Source organism: Lissotriton vulgaris, chromosome 2_2 (genome assembly GCF_964263255.1).
Source record: "Lissotriton vulgaris chromosome 2_2, aLisVul1.2, whole genome shotgun sequence".
Taxonomy (NCBI): domain Eukaryota; kingdom Metazoa; phylum Chordata; class Amphibia; order Caudata; family Salamandridae; genus Lissotriton; species Lissotriton vulgaris.
The window spans coordinates 144,292,988-144,317,067 of NC_141688.1; the positions used below are offsets into that span (position 1 = coordinate 144,292,988).

Genomic DNA, 24,080 nt, shown 5'->3' on the forward strand with positions numbered 1-24,080 from the left:
CTTCCTTCAGAAGCTCTGTAGCATCCCGTCCAACCATACTAGGATCAGTTCAGAGGTACCCCGATTGCAACTCATTCAATGTACTTTCTACATGGGTCAGCTAACTCCTCCGTTTCGAACTATCCAAACAGAGAGAATCTTCCAGGGATTTTAGATGCAATACCACCTTTGGGTTCCTCCTTAACCTGATCCAGTACAACAGTGGTTTTAAGGCTGCTTGTCCAGTGATTGGCATAAACTCAAGCTTTGCGTAAAGAGCTAATAAGAGGGCCACATGCCTCAATCTTAATAAAGCTCTTAACACGTCATCTACAAAAGGTGTAAACTTCCGTAGTCTGAAAGCTCGCGGCTCGCCCCATAAAGAGCTGCCGCTACGGATTTCTATTTATAAATTGGAACAATTGTGTTGATACTTTGTGCACCTACCTTGCGCCTGAGTTTTAAAACTGCCCCAGAAGTCCGTGTCAAAACTGGGCAAGCCCTCTCTATCTTATCCCTCTAACTTACTTGCTCTGTAAACCGTATACCCAAATAAACACATACTCCATAAGCTCACCATTCATCTCTAATCTTCTCTTAATTCTAGGGGACGGTTTAAACACCATGCTCTTCATCTTTTTAGGAGCATATGCATTGTATTTTCTGTTTGGGACAGTGGGACTGCGTTGTGGGCGTACTGACAGGGGCGGATTGGCACTGCGGGCACTCGGGCATGGGCCGGTGTCCCACAGTGCCCTCAGTGGGCCGTTTTTTTCTCTCCCCTTTCCAGTGCTCTCTGTGGACTGGGAAAGGGGAGAAGAAAAAAAAACAGCCCACAGAGGGCACTGGAACAAAGACAGAAAGGAAAGCAGCTTCGCTGGTCGACCGTACAGCGATTATCAGCTGTGGCCTCCTTCACCCCCTGCCATGCACAGCAATCACGCAGAGGGGGGGGGGGCGATTGTGTGGCCAGAATCGGCCTCCCAGGGGCCAGGTTTTGCTCAGTCCTTTGACCCATTTTCACCTCAGCCCCCTGGGGCCCACGCAGCCCAGAAACAGTGTGTGTTTTAACACCTCGCCCACAGCCCTTGTCATTCAGGGCATAGTGGGCGAGGAAGAATGGGTCTCCCTGTGGGGGCCAGGTGATGTTTGGAATGAGCACATCTTCACCTCAGCCTCCCTTTGGCTACCATGGATGACCCAGCAGCTTTACTGCTTTACTAGCCTTACTGCACGATTAACCACTTTCCTACAGGCCTTAAATGAGATTGTGCAGCACAGGCCGAGAAGTTAAGCATTGGTGACCACCATCTGTGGACTGTCTTGTTATAGGATGACCCTGGTGATAGCATCTTTTTTGTGTTACCCTGCTAGGACATTGCCCTGAGGCCCTGGAGGGCTGGAGAGGGCTGAGTAATTTACTAATTGCAGGGTCCTCACTGCTGTTCAGGTGCTCCTGCACTGGAGAGCTAGAATAGTTTTGCAATAGAAAGGGGCCTGGCTGTTTTATTAGTTGCTCAGCTTTTAGGCCATTATCACCTTGGCCCCGTGTCCTTCACAAGAACAGTATCCTCACAACTACATTCCTTGTGTGTGCATAGACCTATATGGCCTGATGCAAGAGTTGCAAAGATGGGGAATCATGTTTGAGTCCCGACTGCTCAACACCCTGTGATTCTGGGCAGATCACTTCATCACCCAGGCCCTTAAATAAAAAATTGTATCTCGAGTACTGTAATTGGTGCTCATGAATAGAACTCAGGTCTGGTTTTCTAATGTTGTGGATTTCTGATTTATGTGATTAGAGTCAAGGACATCGCTGGTTGGGAAAGAGTATCTAACAACATTGTGCAGGGTGTTAAGAATGCAAGTAAGTATTCGGTTTTCTGAGCTGCAGTGCTCCTAGTCTTTACCAATGTTGCTGGCTCTTTAAATTTTAAAATGCTTAATTCACTAAATATTTCTCTACAAATTAGACCTCAAAGAGTAAACAAATGATATTTCATGGAAGGGCACGCCCCGTTGAATGTAGGGCAGGCCCCTTGAATGTGGCCCACGTGTCTTGAATGTGGGCTACTCCCGCGAATGTGGGCCACACCCAATAGCTCTGTCTTACAATTCAACTTATAGGAAGCCTACATTGACGGACCCCCTTTCGGGCGACCCTTTATGGAACACTTTGCAGGTATGTCAATTTCCTAAAATCCGCATACATTACTTTTGAACAGAGCACAGGTTTCCTGGATACCGCATATTGCATAGTTAATGACATTTTGCCAGTTCCCATCCTTCAGTTTACTAGCTAACCCAGCAAGTTCCATGAAAAAATATCTATGCAACCCTCATTAATACAGTTCGGCCCTTTTTCCACTGCTTTTCCACATGATCCCTTTAGACTGACTGCTGATGATTTGCTCCTTGTTAATTAGTTGGGCTGTTCTTTTGTTAGGCTTCTGCTGCTACTTACCAAGACTGTGGCTAGCTATGTCCAGCCCTGGCTTTCTGACTTGTCTAACCTTTTTCCAATACTTGGGAATGTAATTCTTCTTGAGTAATCGCTGGCAGTAAGACAAAGATTCTTGAAGTTGGCCTCATTGGGATCCAAACAAATGTTTTTTTTCCAGTGCTCTGTAGAAGGCAACGATTTTTTGAGTCTAACACCCCAATATTGTCCTTTGGCAGATGTTTGTCCCTAAAGTGTTGCTCATGACATGAAAGGACATCTACCTCCATTACAAAAAACTGTTTCTGATGGTTTAGGACCAGCCTATGTATGCTAAATGCCGCAACTTTAACTCACGTTATTTGCGCTTTGCTCCTCTCAGGCACAAATTTTTAATAAACCAGCGTTACTCTTTTTATATCCTTTTAAATAACTACCCTTACCTCAGTGATTGCGTAGCAAAGGGCTAGTAACCTAGATCTGTTGAGTGGATTCTTAAGGCCCTCATTGGGGAAAAGATCAATTAATTCTAAATTACAGGTAAAAACATCTGAATTATTAGTGTTTGCACTCCTTGAGCAGGAGTCCCTGGGCATAAACTTAATGTCTGTCTTTGACATAAGAAAGGGGGCGCTAGTGGGTTTAGTCCTTGCGATATCCTAGCTGTATCTAGGTGCCTGATAAAGATACTACTTGAGTGACACTTTCCTAGCTCTTTACAGTCATCCTGGTCCATATGTGCTGGCCCTACAGCTATATTATTGGACCCCACTTTGACCTTCTTCTTAAACTGGACAGTGGCAAGAGGCATATGTGGTACATCCAGAAGAGTCTACTCGAAGCAGATTGGAAAGCTAGCATGTGGAGGTAGATCTCTGAATACTTCATATGATTCAGTTTCGGTTTTGTTCTCAGCTATGCAACCAATCAAAGCCTTATTTACATGTTGGAACTTCTCCAGGTAGGAGTGTAATAATTAGGTCGTTCTACTTGCTAAGCCTCTTGATCAGCTGTTTGACTTCGTACTTTCAATAACTCGACTTGTTTGTCCAATTCTATATTATTCTTATCTCTTGTATTTTTGGCTTTATCATTCAGCTTGCACACCACCAATGTGTGCCCATTAACTTTATCGATTGATCTGCTACACAGGGTTTTAATAATCAAGCCGGCATGGCTCTTAGGTGTTGCTTCATAGTAAACTTTTCAGAAAAAGCTAGTAGTTAGCTTGGGAGTTGTTTTGGAACCAGTAAGGTGAACAACTGTGGACACCTGCTGATTCAAGGGCGCTTGTATAAGGGACATTTGACAGGGAATTGCTGTCATCGTTCTCAGAGGACCTTTTTTTCCTTTTGGTAAGGGTGATAGGAACCTGTTGTACACTCTCAAAGTGTGTTTTGGTACCCTCTGTTTCTCGTTGGCATGTTCCTTCCTGGTAGTCAAAGCTCATCTCGTTTTAGCAGACATTTTAGCAGTAGACCTTGATGGAAAGCATAAGTGGTGAACGATATGATGAACTTAGATGAGGACTAAGAAGGCAAGTTGCATAAGTGACCTTATATCCTTGTGCTTGTTAGCTGACTTTAATCCTGTCGAGCCTGAATGATGCTTCTTGCCCAATTAATTTACAACCGCCAGAATTCTAGGGACCCTCCGCACGATCCTAATCTCCTTTATAATTGCAACCTCCTCACTAGATTCCTTCAGCGGCCAAGGGGGACCTTTGAGTGGAGGGTTCGTCACAGTGTCCAACACCAGGTGTGGATGGAGGAAAACAGTAGAGGGTTGGCACAAGTACACCAGTCGGCCCCAGTTGGCAGTGTTACTGGGTCCTGGTTCCCAGATTTTTGGTCCTGGAACTCCCAATTCCCAGATTATGATTTTATGAACCGGTGGGGTAGAGACCAGTGAGCCTTGCAACTTCCTATTGGTTCTCTGCCCCCTCTCCAAATTCCAGGGGTGGACAGTTGCAGTTGCAGGTTGCTGCAGCGTCTAACTCCGTTCTTCAACTATGCATTGCAACCAATCTAGTTCCTAGTCTGTGAATGATCTTACTCAATAGGGAGCTTCCCATGTAGGTCTTGTGACGATCTTGTTTAAGTCATATGAGTCGTAATGATCATATATGTGCCATTTAAATTTGCATCAGCTTTCAATAAGTACCAATAAGTACCCTTTTGCAGATCATTAGCTTGCCATTCAGATTAAGGCAGGTAACATTAATGAGATAATCTGGTCAAAGCTCAACATCAATTCAGTTGGAAAGCAATATATGTAGTAAAATGTAGCAATACTCTGTTTGCTATGCTGCACTAAGGTCACAGGTATAGTTCGCAGGACTTAACCAGGTCTATAGGATTTTGATAAGAATAGTACCTTCAATTGTCCGCCACTGAATCCGCGGCAGTTGGCTTTGCATGTCCGGCTAGTTTAATCAACACTCTGCTGGTCTCACTTTGTTACTATGGCCATGATTACGATATCGGTGAGTCCGACACTGACGGCTCGTTGGCGGTGAACACACTGACATCAGCCCCTGCGGTCCGGCCACCGCATTACAATGCAATGGGAGGAGGCATCTGGCAGAGGGACAGTCGACTGCGCTTACGACGGGCTCAAGGAGCAGCCGTCTGTGAAATCGGAGGATCAGTAATCCCTACAATGAGAGCAGGGCCGTCTCAGACACTGCCATAAGGATTACAATGTCCCTTTCGGCCTGCCTTTTCATGGCGGTTCACCCGCCATGAAAAGGCAGACATAAAGTGACTTTGGTGGGCCCCTAGCAGGGCCCCCTTCCCCCAGGCCCTCTGCTATGAGGCCTTGGGGGCACCTATGGTAGCCCCCTAAACATCCCTGCACCATGTGGCAGGACACGCATGGTGCCTGCCACATAGTCTAGGGATGTTTTTAATGTGTTTATTTTCTATTGGATCATGTGCAGCCGCCCGCAACACATACCTCAATAGAAAATATACACATTGTGACTGCCGTGAAGGCAGTCGCATTGTAATCAGGCAGCAGAATCGCTGACTACATGTCCGGCGGTCCTGCTTCCGCAAAAGTACCGGTCGGACGAGAGTCCAACAGACATCGTAATTAGGCCCTAGATTCCGGTTCGTGTTCTGTGCCACCAGCAGGAATCCCAGTATGCCCGGCAGCGCCACCTGTCCTCCGGCAGCAGCGATGGTTCCCAGCCCGGTGCATTATCTTATGTAGTTCACAAAACTGAACATCACACCTATGCACTAATGTGCTTAGACTGAAGTGCCAACTGCATACAATAACACGTGTACCAGAATGTTTCCGCTCTCTTTGTAGACTATTTTACCAACATAGTTCAGTAAAAAACCTCTAGCTAGCCTATTCCAACTTCCTCAGGTTTGACTTGACAAAAAAATCTTTAAAAAATGGCTAGAACATTGGTTGCATGGTGCAATGCTGAGAACACAGGAATTGCCATTTTCAATACTCTGGTATGGAGTTTTCAGATTTTAAACTGAAAAGAAAATGTAAGTATCCATAATTGACATGGGCACCATTGAAGGGTACTGAATTTACAGAAGAAGTCCATCTCAAGTTGTGCAAGGGACTGAACACAAACATCTCCAGTATTGCCTAATGGATAGGTGTCACACCACCACACATGCTTTCCATCCTGCTTTTGCCTACCCCCCCATTCAGATGCCTGAGAAAGACGAGTGTCATCTGCTAACTCAGCAGTACTAATATTCCTAGGTTCTTTCCAAGACAGTACTATCTTGGTTCCCTTTGGTGGACGGTCTCATTGAAAACTGTTCATGATATCAACCAACCCAGATCTTCCTGGGCATATCCAACCGGCTGATATACTTTTCAACGCTGCACCAGAACACAGACTCAGAATAATAAACATTAAATTCAATTCCACTTTTGGGCATATTTCCGTGCCTGCTGTATTCTTCCAAACGCCAATCCTCCCTTGTAGCTCTCCGAGACGGTTAGTAGCGATTCTTAGCACTTAGTAGTAAAAAATAAAATAAATAATCATGAATATGGACTAAAGGCTTACCTGTCCTTGTTGCGGTATCAAGCAATCAATCACTTCATTTACCATGACAGGGATATGCAGTTTTTTGACAGCTTCACCATCGGAGTTTCCTTGGCCTTGATATAAATTAACTGTCTGACTTTTGCTGTCCTTTCCAAGTTGTCTGCCATCTAACAATTGCGATTTCCTGGTCCAAGTACACAAGCAATTTAAAGCTGGTCTTAAATCCCATTTGTAGGAGTTAACACATCTTCTGTGGATGAGATGTAGTTTCAGATATTGCATCATCACCAAATTTAATCCTAAAACACGAGGAAGGTTGGAAGGATTATTATGATAAAGCATACATTACAGAAGACCTTCGTGAAGATATAAGTAAACAATTAAAACAACCAGCTAATATCTAGTTTATGCTACTTCTTGACATAAATGGCGAAAACATTCAGAATATTAAAGATCGTTAAGTAGAATGTTGTATTCTCACTATATATTCAAGTAAGGGAGATAAAAAATAAGCATACAAGTATAGTTTTGAATGGATTGTTGAAAAAAATCCACTGAGATTTGGCCGAAAAGAACACAAATTTAAATTTCTGACCAACTACGGCTACAGAGGGAGATTCTGCAGAATTGCACGAAGGACTCTGGATTTGCAGAAGATGCTTGGCTGTATAAAAATATCAGCCTTTGGATTTTTCTTTTGAGTATACATTTTTATTGGCATCTAAGAAAGACAACATTATACATATCAATATGCAGTTCAAAGATAACACATGAACAACCCCCACCTCACCCACCGGAGCCTGCTCCACTGGGACATGTAGAAATGATACAAAAAAATATAATTGATAAAGACTCAACTGTAAGATCGAATCGGAGTTGACCTCAGCTTTGTTGTACAAGAAGCTTGTTTTTTATTCTCTGACCAATTCAGCTGTTTTTATTGTTCACTAAAAAGTAGCTTAGCAGAGAAATATCCTCGATGAGGAAAAATAGTACCCGTGCTGGTGGCACTGAACCACAAGCAAACAAGACGCTGTGTCAATCCTCAATTTGCATAAAATATAAGTATTCCATGCATGCCTCAACATATATACTATGGCAGCAATTCTTAACCTTTTGACTTATGTGGAACCCTACTGAATCATTACTGGAATCTGGGGACCTCCACTAAGTAATTATTGGAAGCAGGGGACCCCCAGCCCAAGCAATTCCGGTGGGCGTCGGGTGCAGAATCGCAGTCACCGGAATCTGGATTCTGGAGGCGAGTCTTTGAGCATATCCGGGTCTCACGGGAGACAGTCTGTAAGAGGGTTGCAGGGCACTGGGGGTTGCTGGACTCGCTGGGGTTCTTGCTCTAGGCAGGTCATAGATGAAACATGCTGTTGGGGCTGGGGACAAGGCACTGGGTGTCCTGCTCTTCTTCCTGGGTCAGCGCGGCTCTTCGGCCCTTCTTTCTTCCTCGAATCTGAGGAGGCAAGGTTCAGGGTTTAAATTTAGGAGCATTACAGAAGTGTGCTGGTCGGGACCAATGGGCACCTTCCTTGGGGTGAGTACACCTCGTATTATGCCACCCTCAGTGGGAGGGGGCATCAGCCTCTCCCTAATTGGCCAAGTCCCCTAATCTCAAGATGGAGAGTACTGCGCTTCACCTCGCCTCCTCCACTGAGGGGTGGGGTTGCAAAAGGTGGGCACACCTCTCTTCCGTTTAAAGTATTGTTTGACTGAGATAATCACATTTTTAATAAGGGCACTGATACGAATTCCAAAACAGACAGTCAGAGTAAAAGAGAGCTAAACAACAATTTACTTGCATTCGGTAATGCCTTGTTTGCTAGAGACTATCTAGCCTCAGAATCCTTACTTTAGAAATATCCTCAGGCATCAGACTGGAGCTGCAAATATTTTGTTAGCAGTACCCCGAAGCGCCAGTAGGCGGCATTGATTGGCTTCACATGACTTCGGATTTGAAATATTGGCACCACCCCAAGGTGCTGGCGTCGGTTTCTTTTCGTGACTTTCCACGCCAGGAGCGCAGAACCACAAAGAAAACTGACGACAGGTGTGGAAAAGTAGGACCCTGACAGAGGAAAGCACTGTTCCTATACGTTTGCAGAGCAAGGAGGATGGGTGGGTCAGAAAAGAATCTGCGGACAGATAAGAGTCTCTACCAGATAAGGTGTTTCCGAAGGTAAGTTACTTGTTCACCTGATAGAAGTCTCTATCTGCGGATTCTTTGCCTTAGAAAAGTTGCCCAAGCAATACTTCCCAGGAGATGGGACTGCAGAAACAATGAGCACACAAGCCCTCAGGATGTTGTTAGTTGGCCAATGACGATCTGATTTTTATGCAGAGCTTCTGCACAGCCTTTCCATTCTTTACTCCCAACATACCCCACAAAGAGTTGGTCCTTTACCTGAATTCTCTTGTGCGGTCAAGGTAGAAAGACCACACTCTTTTTGGGTCCAGTCGGTGATGCTGCTCTTCTTCTTTAGTGGGATGTGGCTAAGCATAAAAGTAGGCAAGTTGATGGACTGGCCTACATTAAAGGGGGTGATAGCCTTCGTCAGAAAGTAAGCTCTAGTTCCTTGAACCACCTTGTCTGGGTAGATGTTCAGGTTTGGATGTTTTGGTGACAGAGCCTGAAGCTCACTAACCTTCCGGGCCGATGTTATTTCCAGCAGGAAGGCTGTCTTGATGGTAAGGAGCCTGAGAGGACAGTTGTGCAAGGGCTGAAAGGGAACCCACGTCAAGAGCATCAGGACTAGATTAAGGTCCCACTGCAGAGAGAAAGAGGAAACATATGTTGTAAACCTTTCAAGAACATACGTACAATAGGGGATTTGAAGAGTGACAGCTGGTCAGGGAACCGCAGAAAAGGCTGATGTAGCAAAAAGGAAGCCCTTTGAGGTGCCCACATCAGAGCCCTACTGGGCAAGGAAGAGAATAAAGAGAAGAACCTAAGAAAGAGGAGCAGATAGGGGGTCAACCTGTGTTTCTGAACACCATCTCCATCCAACTGCTGTTTGGGTGGAGGGACTCCTAGCTGGCAGAATAACATTAAAGACTTTGACCGAAATTTCGAAAACTGTTAACTATCGCCGCTCAATCTCCATGCAAAAGGCAGAGCGTTTACAGGTTTCGGAGGAAAACCCTCCCTTGCTGCGAAAGAAGATTCTGCCGAAGGGGCAGCCTGATCGGAGGACAGATGGCCATGCTCAACAGCTCATGATACCAAACTCTCTGGGCCCAGTCCAGAGCCACAAGGATAACTTGGGCTCAGTCATTCCTGATATTCTTGAGAACTCTGGGTATGATTGATATTGGCAGAAAGGAGTACAGGAGGAGGCCTAAGCTCCACTTGAGACGAAAAGCTTCTCAGAGTTACAGCAGCCTTGGAAAACCCAGCACGCAATACTGCGATGATATTGCGCATTCTCGGCGGTGGCAAACAGATTTAGTCAACTGCTGAAAGAGACCTTGCACCACTTCCCGATGGAGACGCCATACATGATCCGCTGCATCTTAGCCCTGTCGTTCAAACAGCCCACTAGGTGTTGAACCACCAGGGCAGGGAAGTGCCTAGACATTCCAGTAATTTTCAGAGAGGCAGGGCTTCTCGGAAAAAGGTCCACAACCCCAACCCGCCCAATTTGTTGCAGACTTACATGGCAGTGGTGGTGTCCATTAACACCTGCACTAGCCTTCCCTTGATGGAGGGTAGAAATGCTTTTAATGCCAGCCGGATTGCCCAGTGCTCCAGGGTGTTGATGTGGAGCCTGAATTCAGCTGGAAACCAGAGTCTTCTGATCTCCACCTCTCCCTGATGTCTGTTCCATCCCAGGAGTGAAGCATCTCTCACCACAGTCAGATCAAGTTGGGGAAGGGAGAGGGTTCTACTGCTGACCCAATCGTATTTCGGTAACCGCCAGTGAAGTTCTTTTCAAGTTCCCTCAGAGATCTGGACCATGTTGGAGAGATTCCCCTGATGTTGCGCCCCACTGGTACTACAGGTCCCACTGCAAAGCCTGCATTTGCCAGCGGGCATGCGTCACAAGCATGATGCAGGAGGCCATGAGGCCCAGCAGCCTCAGAGTCAGTCTCACCAAAATTCAGGATAGAGGCTTAAATATCGGAAGGATAAGAACAAAACCCCACCATGCCTAGAACAGCTCTGATGAAAGGAATACTCTGAGAAAGAGTCAGGTGTGACTTCGGCACATTGAATATGAACCCTTGAGAATGCAGGAGATCTGCCGCAGTCTGGAGGTGGGAGACGACAGCTTGGGGCAAGCCCGCCTTCAACAGCCAGTCAACCAGATAGGTGGAACACTGGCCCCTAATCTCAGCAGAAGCGATGAATCACTGGAATCACCTTGGTGAACATCCAAGGGGCGCTGGTAAGGCCAAAAGGGAGCATGGCAAACTGAAAGTGCCAGTGGTCCACGCTACCCTATTTAATGGCGAACGCTAGGCGGTCAATGACTGGAAGCGGGCGGAGGTTAAATCCCTCCTCAAGAAATCAACAGACAACCCTACGGACCTGAAAAACTATCGGCCCATCTCTCTCCTCCCCTTAGAGGCCAAAGTCACCAACAGACTTGTAAACACCCAGCTGACCGCCTACAACGAAGAGAACTCCATCCAGTCTGTATTCCGCAGCAGTCACAGCACCGAGACCGCCCTCATTGCCGCCACTGATGACATCCTCATGCTACTCGACCAGAGACACACCGTGGCTCTCATCCTCCTAGACCTCTTCGCAGCCTTCGACACTGTTTCACACTGCATGCTCGCATCCAGACTTCACGACACAGGGATTCAAGGAACAGCCCTAGACTGGATCCAATCTTTTCTCTCCGGCAGAACCCAGAGGATTAGACTCCCTCTTTTCCTCTCTGAACCCATCGATATCAGCTGCGGAGTACCCCAAGGATCTTCGCTGAGCCCCACGCTCTTCAACATCTACTTGGCCCCTATCGCCACCATTGTCAGTCAGCATGGGCTCAGCATTAGATCCTACGCCGACATCCAGCTCATCCTCTCACTCACAAACAAACCCAAAGACACCAGACTCTGCTTCCAGGAAGGAATGAAGAACGTGGCAGCCTGGACGAAGGACAGCTGTTTGAAGCTCATCTTTGAAAAGACTGAGGTCCTCATCCTCGGACCCTGCACCTCTGCCTGGGACAACACCTGGTGGCCTCCCGTCCTCAGTAATCTGCCTACCCCTACAGACCACGCACGAAACCTCAGCATCATCTTTGACTCCTCCCTCTCCATAAACCACCAGATCAACGCTGTCTCCTCCACTTGCTTCAACTGCCTGCGCATCCTCAGTAAGAACTTCAAATGGATCCCCCACGACTGCAGAAGGACCGTCACCCACGCGCTCATAACCAGCAGACTGGACTACGGCAAGGACCTATTCACCCGAATCAACAGAACTCTTCTACACAAACTCCAAACCATCCAAAACGCCGCAGCCAGACTCGTCCTTTGGACATCGCGCTACAAACACATGACTCAACACCTACAAGACCTCCACTGGCTCCCCGTCGAGAGGAGGGTCACTTTCAAACTCCTCACCCACGCCTACAAATCCCTCAACAATATCGGACCCAAATACCTCAATGAGAGAGTATCCTTCTACGAACCCAAAAGGAACCTCTGCTCCGCCGACCTCGCCCTGGCAGAGGTCCCCCGCATGCGCAGACAAAACGGCCGGGAGAGCTTTCTCCTACATCACGGCCAAGACCTGGAACGAGGTCCCTGTGAACATCAGACGCTCCCTTACCCTACACACTTTCAGGAAGGACCTCAAGACCTGGCTCTTAGACTGATCCGGAGCTGCACTGGCCTTGAGACCCTCACGGGTGAGTAGCGCGCTTTATAAACCCCCTGATTGATTGATTGTAATTCATGTGGGCAGGCAGGATGGGAATGTGGAAATATGCGTCCTGCAAGTCCACCACTAGCGGGGTTATCAAGCAAATTTGGTGATGAGCAGTAGCTCACCTTTGTGAGGGAGTTCCATATAATAGGTCTACAGGAGCCATGAGAGATACGCAAGAACTTTTTTATTGAAGGTTATAAATACTTCTTTTGCCTGGCAGTTAGATTAGTGTCTGGAAGAGCCAAGGGAGGTCTTGATTATATTTGTAGATCTGAGACTACAAGGCAAATGGAATTATCTGGCCTGGGACTCAAAGGTCGTTCAAGCTTTAAAATTCACTAATAACTCCGTCAGACTAATTCTAATAAACTTTTACAACGCAACATCAAACCCGAAGGGAGGGGCAATCTTCATGAATTAAACACATGGCTAGACAAGACACGAGGGAAGGGGATGGCTCAGTCTCATCTGTTATTAGCTGGGGATTTTAATTGGCATCTCTGTCCTCAACTGAGGGTGGCACGGGAGGATTGGCTATCTTGCCCACTAAGGAAAGGCCCTCATATGGAGCACACCCAGGTGGGAAGAGGACTCTGACATACTACACTCATTTTGCTTAGCTCACACAATGGATATGTCTCTTAACAAACAAAATAGCCTGATCCCCCCTACATATAAAGGGAGAGGTTGTCATTCTTTCCTTGATTTTATTTTTGTTACGCCCCTATTAAGGATGGATATATTGAGATTTGATATCGAACATAGTGTCTACAGTGATCATAACCCACTTACCCTAGTGCTCGGGCACAGTCACAGCTACGAATATTGGATAAACAGGCGTGGTTCATGGAAGTTGTTCCCACGGACCACGGTAGAAGGCTTAGATGGGCTTAGGTCGACACTGGCTTTTTTAATGCCTCTCTATTTGACAAAGGGCAGCACGATATATTGAAGTGCCTAGATCTAGGGGTGGACAGCAAGGAAATAAGAGGCCTTCAAGAACATTACGCATCTATTAGCAAACTTTCTAAAGGCACTGTTAAAGGGGCCAGGGGGAACGCTCCAAGGTGGTTTGACAGTCAATGTTCAGGGGTCCTGAGAAAACTTAAAGGAGCACTTAAACAGAAACCCAGAAACAGGGCCCTGGAGGCTGCTTGTCAGGCAAGCTACAATATTGCGGTCAAAGGAAGAAAGAGGGAATTACAACGTGCTACTTGGGAAGAACTCTCAGAAGCAGCAGAATCTAAGACCTCTGCACGCTTCAGGAATGTAATCAATAATCCCTGTTTCTCAGATGCAAACAAGCCGGGAATGAGCAATAACATTCTCCCAGATCAATGACGAGAGCACTTTCAGGGACTGTGTAACCACCTTGCCATCCAGAATCATCAGCAATCCCCAAATATACCACTAGGTTGCACTCCTGTTTTCTTCACGTTGGAAGAAGTAACATCAGGAATAGAGGGTCTTACAAGGAATAAGGCTACAGGGCCAGATGGGATCCCACCGGACCTTTTTAGGTCCAATATGGAGGTCTGGGCCCGCTCTTAACAAGGGTATTGAACGCAGCAGTAAACACAAATATCCCAGATTCTTGGTCCTCTGCTATTATCGTCCCGATTTTCAAGAAGCGGAATAGGGATAGCCCACAGTGTTATCGGCCAATATCGCTGATAGATGTTGCAGCCAAGGTCCTGGGCTGGGTCCTTTTAAATAGGTTGATGGATTGGGCAGAGGAGACAAATTATCACGGATGTGCAATATGGGTTTCGCCCGGGAAAATCCACCGTAGATCAGTGTCTTAACCTGTATCTTATTACTGCTAAATATACTATAGTAAAGGACGGGGCATTATACCTAGCCTTTATGGACAACATCGCGGCTTTTGATCGCGTGAATTGCAGCAAGTTGTGGGCTCTAATGACGGACCTTGGGGTAGATATAGCTATAATAAATATCCTACACTCATTGCATTCCAACACGACAGCAGCTGCAAGATACACAAAGGAGGGGGAAGTAACAGGGCTTTTTAATTGTTCTAGTGGGGTGAGACAAGGATGTATCTTAGCTCCATTCTTGTTTACCATCTACATTAATGGGCTTGATGCTACCCTGCGGAACATTGAGGCGGATATACCTAGAATAGGGGGTAGAACAGTCCCGGTGCTGGTGTACGCAGACGACGCAGTGCTCCTGGCCCACACCCCACACAGCACATAATAGACAGCTTTGTAAAATTCATGGAACACCTGGACATGTCCTTCAATCTTGCAAAATCATGTGTTATGGACATGGGAAAGAAGCTCAGCAAAGCATATAATTACTCGATAGGCTCATACACCCTGGGTAAGGTCCCAGCTTTCGCCTCTTTGGGTGCATTTTTTGACAACCACCTGAATTTTAAACATCTTATAGAGGATAAGTATAGGACTTTGAATAGATCCACGAGCTCAATTGCAAATTATGCCCAGAGACTGGGGTACTGGACTCCGGGTGTGATTTTAAAATTGTATAAAGCAGTTTGCTGTGCCAAAGTCCTGTACGGCAGTGAGATGTGGGGATTTTTTAAACCCACTACACTGCAAAGGGTCGAGAACAAATATCTAAGGCGGATGCTGAAAGTCCCACAGAGAATATCAGCACATTATATACATGAGGAGCTGGGTGTTAGTTATATCGCAGACAAAATAGGAGTGTAGCCTTTAGTAGGTTGGTTGAAGATCTGGACCAACGAAAAGGTGGGCCTGACAAGGTTAGTAGTAAGGGATTGTCTCGCCCTGGAACATGCGCGGCTAATCCCATGGCTGAAATACGTCAGGGACTCTTTTGTCAACCTAGGGCGCGTAGACTTATTTGACAAACCGGAGACAATAAAGTTAAAAGATATAAGCGATATTAAAACACTGTTCCCAATGTTTTGAGATGGCGCAGCGCAAAACTGTTGAACTGGGGAAACACTCAATTAGAGATTATATTTTTGTTAAAATGTCACAGGGTATAGAACCTTATTTAACATTTATGACTAAAGCCCATGATCGTTTTTTGGTAACCCGTTTTAGACTAAATTATATCCACCACTTATTGGCAGTACCGGCAGGTTTTATTATAAACTCTAGGGCCCTGCGGCTGCGACATGAAGTCTCCGCAGGATACACTTCACCTCGTTTTATTATGCCTGTACTATGCCTAACCCAGGAAACTGTTTCTGAAAGAGCTTTTAAGATGAGCTAGATACAGGCAGGCTCGGGTAGCTTTGCTGTTTTTAAAAATGTCAACTGATCTCTTACCCTTTATTGTGTGACAAACTTTTTAAAGGCCGCTTTAAAACTACGAATTACAAGGGGGGACTGAGTACATCAATGAGGATATGCATAGTAGGTTAAGGACGTTCCAAAGATGATGTTATATTTTAGCAGAACTGTATTTCTGTGAATCATTTTTAATGACTTATTTATATGCTTTTATGGTTTGTTTATCAAATTGAATTAAGGTGATTATTCAAGTCCACTACTACCAAGTCTCCATGGTCCAGGGCCAACAGGACTTGAGCAAGCATGAGCATTTTTAACTTCTTTTTGAGGAAGAAATTGAGAAGATGCAGGTCTTGGATAGGACGATGGCGTGCGCCCTTGTTATGCACCAGAAAGTAGTGGGAACAGCAACCACGACCTACTTCTGGCATCGGCACCCTTTCTATGGCTCCCTTGGCTAAGAGAGCCATCACTTCCTGGCGGAGCAAGGAGGGATGGTACTCCCTCAGTCTGTTGCAAACAGTTGGATTGGAAAGAGGGGTAAACACTAAGGGAACAGAGTATCTCCTCCGGATAATTTGGAGGTGATGGCATATCCTGCCACCCACTGGTTGCTCATGATGGCAAGAGGGCAGACTATAAGGGTCTGGAGGCTGCCTGGGAATGTGGTGGACTGGCCCGCCTTTTGGCTGTCCAACCCATGTGGTTTGTGGGTACCACATCCTCAGCTACACAGAGGAAGGGAAGCTGGTGTGACGCGATGGCTGGGTTCCAGATTCACAGTGATGCTGAGTGGTTTACTGTTATAGGCCTGAGCCAAGCTTTCTTTTCTATTCCTTTGGATAAAGCTAGCCAGTCCCTCTTTGAGTTCTGGTTCCAAAATAAAATTATAGCATGGTGCATAGTTCATCAATTTTATTTAGAGAGCCCCTCAATCTTCAATAAAATCTTTTTTTAAATCTAGAGATCCTCAAGCTTTGTGTAACTGAGACCCGATACAAGCGACCTATTGGTGGCATCGACAATGCAAGAGGCATGAAGGCATGACACCTAAGCCCTGCTGAATGACTTAACTGAAAATGGACATGAGCTGTCCCCTGCCAAACTGTAGTACCGTCAGAAAGAAGCACTGCATCTAGGACATCACATTGAGAAAGGAGCAATGAAAGTGTCAATAGGGAATATCTGTCTGTGATCCGGTCCCTTTGTCACCCCCGCCCGGACTGTGCCCCCCTGAAACCTTACCACTGTCGGGAGCCCCAAGCTCAAGCCCTTTCAGACAAACTCCTCGGGTCCGTAACATTGCCAGAGCGAAAACCATGACCCACAGTGCCCCGCCCCTCTCTCTATTCCAGGAGCCAATCACTGACTCTCAGCCACCGGAAGTACTTCACCCTGACCCCGGAAGTCCCACCCCGGAGGCAGCGACAGAACAAGTGAAAAGCGGAAGCAACATTGAGGACGCCGTCGGAGCATTGTGGCAGGATACTCGGACTGGTGTTGGAGAGTGAGAAGAAGAACAAGCCGAAGAAGACGAGTGGTCGGAGGACTGGTGGAGCTCTTGAGGAGGTGGCTGAAGAGCGGCCGTGGCTCACTGGAGAGCTACGGCGGACAGCGTGAGTAGCGTAAACCTCCCCGTGAGCACGCTAGGTGCTCAGTGTATATACTGTATAGATCTCTTACCTTTAGGCACTTTTCGCACGTTATAAACACTGTGAATATCGTAAAGCACTCTCACCTTAAGACGCCCCTCTTCCCGTCACCCTCACCCTGTCACCCTTTCTATTATCTAGTTCTTTAACCTTTAGTACATTCCTCTTCACCGTATCTCCCTCCCTCACTATTTGTTCCTTTTCATCCCACGCACGTCCCGGTGTCGGTGGCAGCATACGTCTTGAGTCCCTGTTCGAACTAACGGTCCCTTCTTTCTCTTGTTGCCCTCCGAGGTGCCTCCCCAGCAACGGAGACGGAGCCCAGCCCTGGACCCTTCAAGCGGAGGATAGCCGACCCGGAGGAACTACCCGACCCAGCTGGACTACCTATTTCATCCTTTCTGTTGACTCTTGTAACAATAAAACCCAACTATAGCCCACTACATTCGGCCTCCTTGCCTGATTTTCCGGCCCGCGACACCCTCACGACCACATCGTCATATATGACCCAAGTATCTGGAAGTTACTGAGATCCTGGAGGTCACAAAACGGATTCCAGCCTAAGCATAGTAAGGAATCCGCCCTGCTGGCAGTCACAGAGCAACTGAGGGCATCGCAGGACATGGGCAACACCTCAGCATTGATGCTGCTCGATATGAGTGCGGCCTTTGACACGGTCGCCCATGAGATTTTGCTCCATCGACTCGGGGAGTTCGGGGTCAGTGGTGGGGCCTTGGCCTGGTTTGCGTCTTTTCTATCTGATCGCTACTTTCAGATCCACGCCCCTCCATATTTGTTCGGCACTCACCCCCTCAATTGCGGTGTCCCCCAAGGCTCTGCTCGAAGCCCCACGTTGTTCAACGTGTACATCCGCCCCAGTGCTCTTCTGGCCAAAGACCGGAAGATTAATATGATATCATACGCGGCGCCATGAAACTTCCTGCTGTGCATGTGACCGTAATTGTAAATATTTCAGATGACAGGCTTCTTGACTGCGGCAAAGGCAGGCCGATGTGGTGTGTTCGGTCTTTCAGCAGGTTGAATTGGCGACTCTCCTCCCAAGGCAAGATAAGTGCCATGATCTCAGTACTGGCACCGCGGTTTTGGTGAAGAAGCATGTACGATAGTCGTGCCTAGATCACAGATGGTGTAGCCCCTATCAAGTAATACTGGTCATGAACACTGATGATAAACATGGACGACTTCCAAACTGAATTCATGCGTCAAACACTCTGAGGCGGAGAAAAGTTGGAGACATACTGAGATGCAAAAAACTGAACTCAGCGCAACCTGAGAGTTCAAAGGAAGAAGGAGAATACACTCAAGTGTCTCAAAGTCAACCCGAGGTAAGTGCAGGGGGCAACGGTGAATGAGCCTCCAGCAGCCACAATGGCCCACAGTGAAGAAGCTATAAGAGCAGACTCCTAGCATGTATAAGGTACAAGCAGTATGATCAGAAGGGGGCAGGCCAAAAAACTAAATGTGGCCAAAGAGAAACAGAGCATTTCTGTGCCTGAAGAACAAATTGCAGATGTCATTAACAAAGAGACAGACAAATGAGAAAAGTAACAGTGACCGAGAACATGGGTGCCTAGTCAAAGGTACTCTGCTCCTGAATGGACATACTTTGCTCAGAGTGAAGTTGACTTGTTGAATACATGAGACTGACAACAGACAGCCTGGTTTTGAGAAAACTCCATGATCAAAGCTGCCACATTTTGACTCGATGTTGATTGAACTAAAGTCAACAGACATTTCTGTATGACTGAACCTTCTGTATGACTGAACCTTTTGAACTGAACTTTGTGATGACCTTTAGGGTCAAGTCTGCTGTAGCAGAGGAGGTATGTCACTTTAGAAGAAGACTGACGTAGGGATAGGGATTTACTTTAAAGTAGCTGGAGTTGATATTCATCGTGGACATTTCAACACTTTACAGAAGATAAGAAGACACCAATAGTCTAGTTTTTTTTTAGTTTCCCATTTTTCCCTTTCTGATTGACGAGAAATCACGTTGACCCTTTCACAAAACCAGCTCAGAGCAGTAGTGGGCATAGTATCACTAGTTTCTATTATTTTGATGACATGCTATTTAATAAGTTTGAGTTCCTCTGAAGAGCCAGTTACAACCTTAAACTAAACCTTCTACATCCCCCCCACGTAGAAGACCAGTTTAGTTTAGAAGACCAGCACAAGTATAGCCACCCACCTTGGAGCATTATCACAAGTTGGTTTAATAACTAAGGTTGTTTAGGTCATCAGTTTTCGAACTTTAACAAACACATACATGGGGTACTTATGTTAACATAGTTGATGGACTAAACAGCAGATGATTGTGCTAGCGTCTTATTTAATTGTGATAAACTCGAGAAAGGTTACCTAGGGACGAATTTATTAGAGCTAAGACATCTCTGATTCACAACCAGGAAGGAACACCCTGAATTGTTGTAATTATATGCCAATTGCACTCATTAACACTGCTATTAAGATCATGGCAAAGGACCTGGCTAATTGCCTTAAAAAGGTAGTCCCAGATTAGTTCACTCTGCTCAGATAGGATTAGTACCCGATTGCTCGTCTACTAATCAACTCCGTACTCTCTCATGTACTCGGGCAAGTGCAATACCTTGACAAAGGGTCCTTCTCTCACGCGATGCCAAAATGGCCTTCAACAAAGTGGAATGGGGATATATGTTCAGAACTCTGCAAAAGATGGGTACAGGTACCAATTTCTTCATTTTTGTCAAAAAGATGTACTGCGCTCGCACTGCATCGGTTACTCGCGGAGAACTTACCTCCCCTTACTTTCTAGTTCACCTCTCTATAAGACAAGGCTGCCTCTTTCACCACTGCTCTTCATATTAGCCTTGGAAGCTAGGGCCATCGCTATACTTCAGGCCCCAGTATCAAGGGGGTATTGACTTGGGTAGGTGAACTCAAGGTGTTTTAAAAAACACAGACAACATCTTGCTCACTTTGGATTGCCCTCTCCAGCAGGGAATTGTTCCGATGGTCTTGATTAATCTATTCTTGAGGCTATAAAACAAATGGTCAAAATGTGAAGCAATGCCATTCACTGCTTGCACAATGCAAGCTTCGATAGGCTCCCTACCCTTTTGCTGAAAAACTGAAAACCTGAAATACCTTTGCATTCCCGTCATTGGGGGATATATACAAGATGAAGGCGGATTTACAGAAATGAACCACTTCAAACCTTTCATTATTGGTGAAACGTGAAGGTAATTAAACTGAATATAGTTCCCTGTTCAATTACAGGTTTTAAAATGCTCCCACTGATGATCTCTCGCACACTGCTAAAAGAGATCTATAAATTGGCTTCCAGATTTATAGGGGGCGCAAGGAAACCAAGGTTACAGAGCTCTAAAACACGCTCTACCACTCCTAAAGGGGTGCTACATATGCTCCACGTGGAAAGTCACTGGTTGGCCCGATGGTTATCACAACTGATTTAAACAATTAAGACTCATTGAGAAACCCTGAACTGGGTAACAATGGAAAACCATGACTTACTAGTCATGAGGGATCCGACTGCTTATTATACAAACTGCTTCAAGCCTTAGCACTCTCGAATCACATGATCTTAGCCTCTCACTATGTATAGAAGAAGGCGCACACAATACTAAACATCTCAGAATGTTTCCAAAATACAACACCTATTTGGCATAAAGATGCAACTGTTATAGACAATGGCAAGATCAGCTGGACCCTATGAAGGATGTCTCCAATCCTCCATCTTGATGATTTGCTTACAGACGGCTGCCTGAAAACAGCTCCCCAAACTACAGCAGGAATACGGACTGCTGCCCTCACAACACTTACAATATATATAATTGTCCCATGCCCTGTGTAGTCTTCTCGACCGCCATATTACTTTCAAAAGACTTATGATAGACAGCCACAATTTGAGATCTGGGGTAGGTTCGTCGACATGAGAACTCACTAGAACGGGTTTATAAAGTCCTCCACCGTCACTACACTTTCCCCATACATGTACAAGAGGCAGACAACTTTGCACTTCCCAGGACCTTCAAATAGGCGTCTCTAGAATGTTCTACCCCTCTTCTTGGGAGATAATGATAATAGTTATTCATTGATTACTTGCTACAGTCCCATGGATAGTAAGTCATCCACATCAGAATGGGTTGCTTCCTGTTCATGTTTTTCTGTGGGTATTTCTTGTGCATTTACAGTACCTTTTCAACGGTCTTCACAGCGACTGACCGTTATGAGTATCAACGTACATAAATAAATGTATCTGCATACTGCCCCTTGTGACGCCGGTATAAGGCTGTTGAATGTTGTTATGACCAAGCAGGGCACTCTTTACCTTCATGGTGGCGCCCAATCCCCCTCACCCTCAGGGGCTTGATGTTTTAATACTTGACATCCTATATAAATTCATGATGTATGGTTCAATCACTGTGATACATACAACATTTTGGTTACTTTTATCTTTCAGATCAATAAAGAAATTAGACAAAAGACTCAGCAAGGTGGCCTCGAAAGATAGAGTGAGGGTACCTTTGGATGTGAAGCAATTGAGGAGGATTCTAAGGACACCAATGTGATCACTCCTTTTAGGAGAGACATCATTTGCAAGAAAATAAACCACATTAGCATCCTTACCTCCAGATCAGATCGCTTGCAAGATCGTCTGGATAAATTTGCTACGCTGATGGTTCAGAGAAACATATGTCGGAACTGGAGGACAATATGAATATACAGACTAAGACAATACAATGCTGGAGAAAACAGTGGATTGCACACCTCAAAAATGAAAATTTGGAGGCACACTCAGTTTGCATTAATGTGTGCATCATGGGGGTTTCAGAATCAATTAATGCTGGCAAAATGGAGCTCTTTATTGAAAAAAATGTTGACTGGGCTGTTTGGGGCTTCTAGTTTATTATTTTTGTTTGTGCTGGAGGGCACTAATCAGGCATTGACTGTTGCTCCCCCAAAGAGATCCTGCAGGCCCTTAATTGAACTTTGAAACCGTTTTCACGTTACAAACCTGTAACTGTGCTCCCGGACATACTGTTTGGTTAAACCAACTGTTCCTGTTCAGCAAAACGCCTCTTGTCTTTGTTTTTTTAAAGTAAATTCATATTCGGCAAAAACACCTCACAGCCCCAAGGTCCTGGTTTCGCAGAGGGAACCATGATGCATTTGTAAAAACGTGTTCACGCTTGCAACCGAGAGAGCAACTCTAAGCTTCATATTGAAGCAACATCTACAGGAGTCTGCTGGTGATGTATGTTCAGCAAACTCTGCACTGGAACGAAGACTTAAATACATTGATAACAAAGATCAATTGACAGTTTCACTGATATTTAGTGGCAAAAAATCATAATGAAGTTGTGGGGTCATTTCTAAACCGCTAGCATTCATGTTGATTCTTTTGTTTCCCAAGTTTTAAAGAGTGATACTTCGGTGGTTGTAAACCTCATGAGTTCTACACTCTATTTCTAGATGGCTTTCAACTACAGCAATATATTGGTTTCACCTGCAGCTACCTGACACAGTACCCTACTCAACACTCTTCCAAGTTGTTTTCATAAAGCAGGATTCACCTAGCAGTAGTGTGCGAAAACCTCAAATGAAATGGCTAGAAGTCTTGGTTATCTCCTTTCTGTCACACATTGTATAGGGTTGCCACCTACCTGTATCTTTACCGGCATAACTAGAAGTTTAAAGTGCTGGCCGGTATACAGGAATTGGGAAAAGCACCTAATGCAGTTTTTACCCCTTATCAGTTCATACGCTAGCTTTTTCCTTGTTCTCCCCAATGTGCCTGCACACACCCAGACAGCATTATGCACTTAATCTATTTATGGGTGAACATTGTGCCAGCCGGAACTCTTCATTGTTCAGTTAATTAAAACTTACAATTTGACGCTCTATTTTATTACCATACAACACATCATAAATAAAAAATCATTTTAAGAGAACAATCTTAAAATACTGTTAAAACCTTCATATATATTCATAGTTACAAGGTAGAAACTGGTTTTAACTATCCCAATCAGTATTTGTAACATTTTAAAAGGTATTAATACAATTAATTAGACCATAGCGCCTTGAGTTTCCTATTTGCACAGTTGTAAGTTATTCCACTATTCAATTAGTGCATAGCAATCAACAAAGTGCAACGCGCCTTAATGGAATCCTCTTTTAGCCAAGTATTAAATAATAAACATGGATTAGACCTGCATAATTAGTATGTACAAACAAAAATGCGGCGATTATTACCAGGCCTATATCTGATTTACCCACGTCCTTTCTTAACGATTTAAAAGTGCTATGTGCAAATTTTAAAAATATCACAATTCTTAAAAATAAAAACTTTAAATAACGCTAAAGCCCAGAGGTTTTTTTCCTCCACATAAAGCAATCCACTTGAGCAATTATATGACAGGGAACCCTTACTATCGGAATGCATCATTACCCTCACTATAAACTTAGCGAAATAGCATTGAAATAAAAAAAAAAATATTCGAAAATCTTTATTAGCCGCATTTGGCTAGTTTACCCTCTGCCACCTCAATAAACTTTTCAAATTTACCAGTAAATGGTAAATCTTCTCCCAACAAGTGGACTATTACTGCTCGACGATATGTGCGAATGACATGATGGTTAAACACCTCTCTTAGCAGGCTTCTGCGTCCTACCATTAATGCTGGACAATTACAAACTATGTGACTAGCTTCTTCTCTGTGGAAGTTACAGAGAGGGCATGACATTGAATTGCCCAGACTTTTTCAGACTGGCAAATTGCTGCAGAATTGGAAATTGCCTAACCGGAGTCTCA

General features: G+C 45.2%; 1 protein-coding gene across 1 annotated transcript in view; it reads right to left on the bottom strand.

Moving 5' to 3' along the window:
- Positions 1-24,080, bottom strand: part of METTL15 (methyltransferase 15, mitochondrial 12S rRNA N4-cytidine) — a 757,304-nt gene that overhangs the window by 730,425 nt on the left and 2,799 nt on the right. Inside the window, exon 2 of the mRNA XM_086959475.1 lies at positions 6,471-6,751. Coding sequence (XP_086815601.1) covers positions 6,471-6,737 — 267 coding nt within the window. The 5' untranslated portion in view covers positions 6,738-6,751. The remainder of the gene's footprint in view (positions 1-6,470; positions 6,752-24,080) is intronic.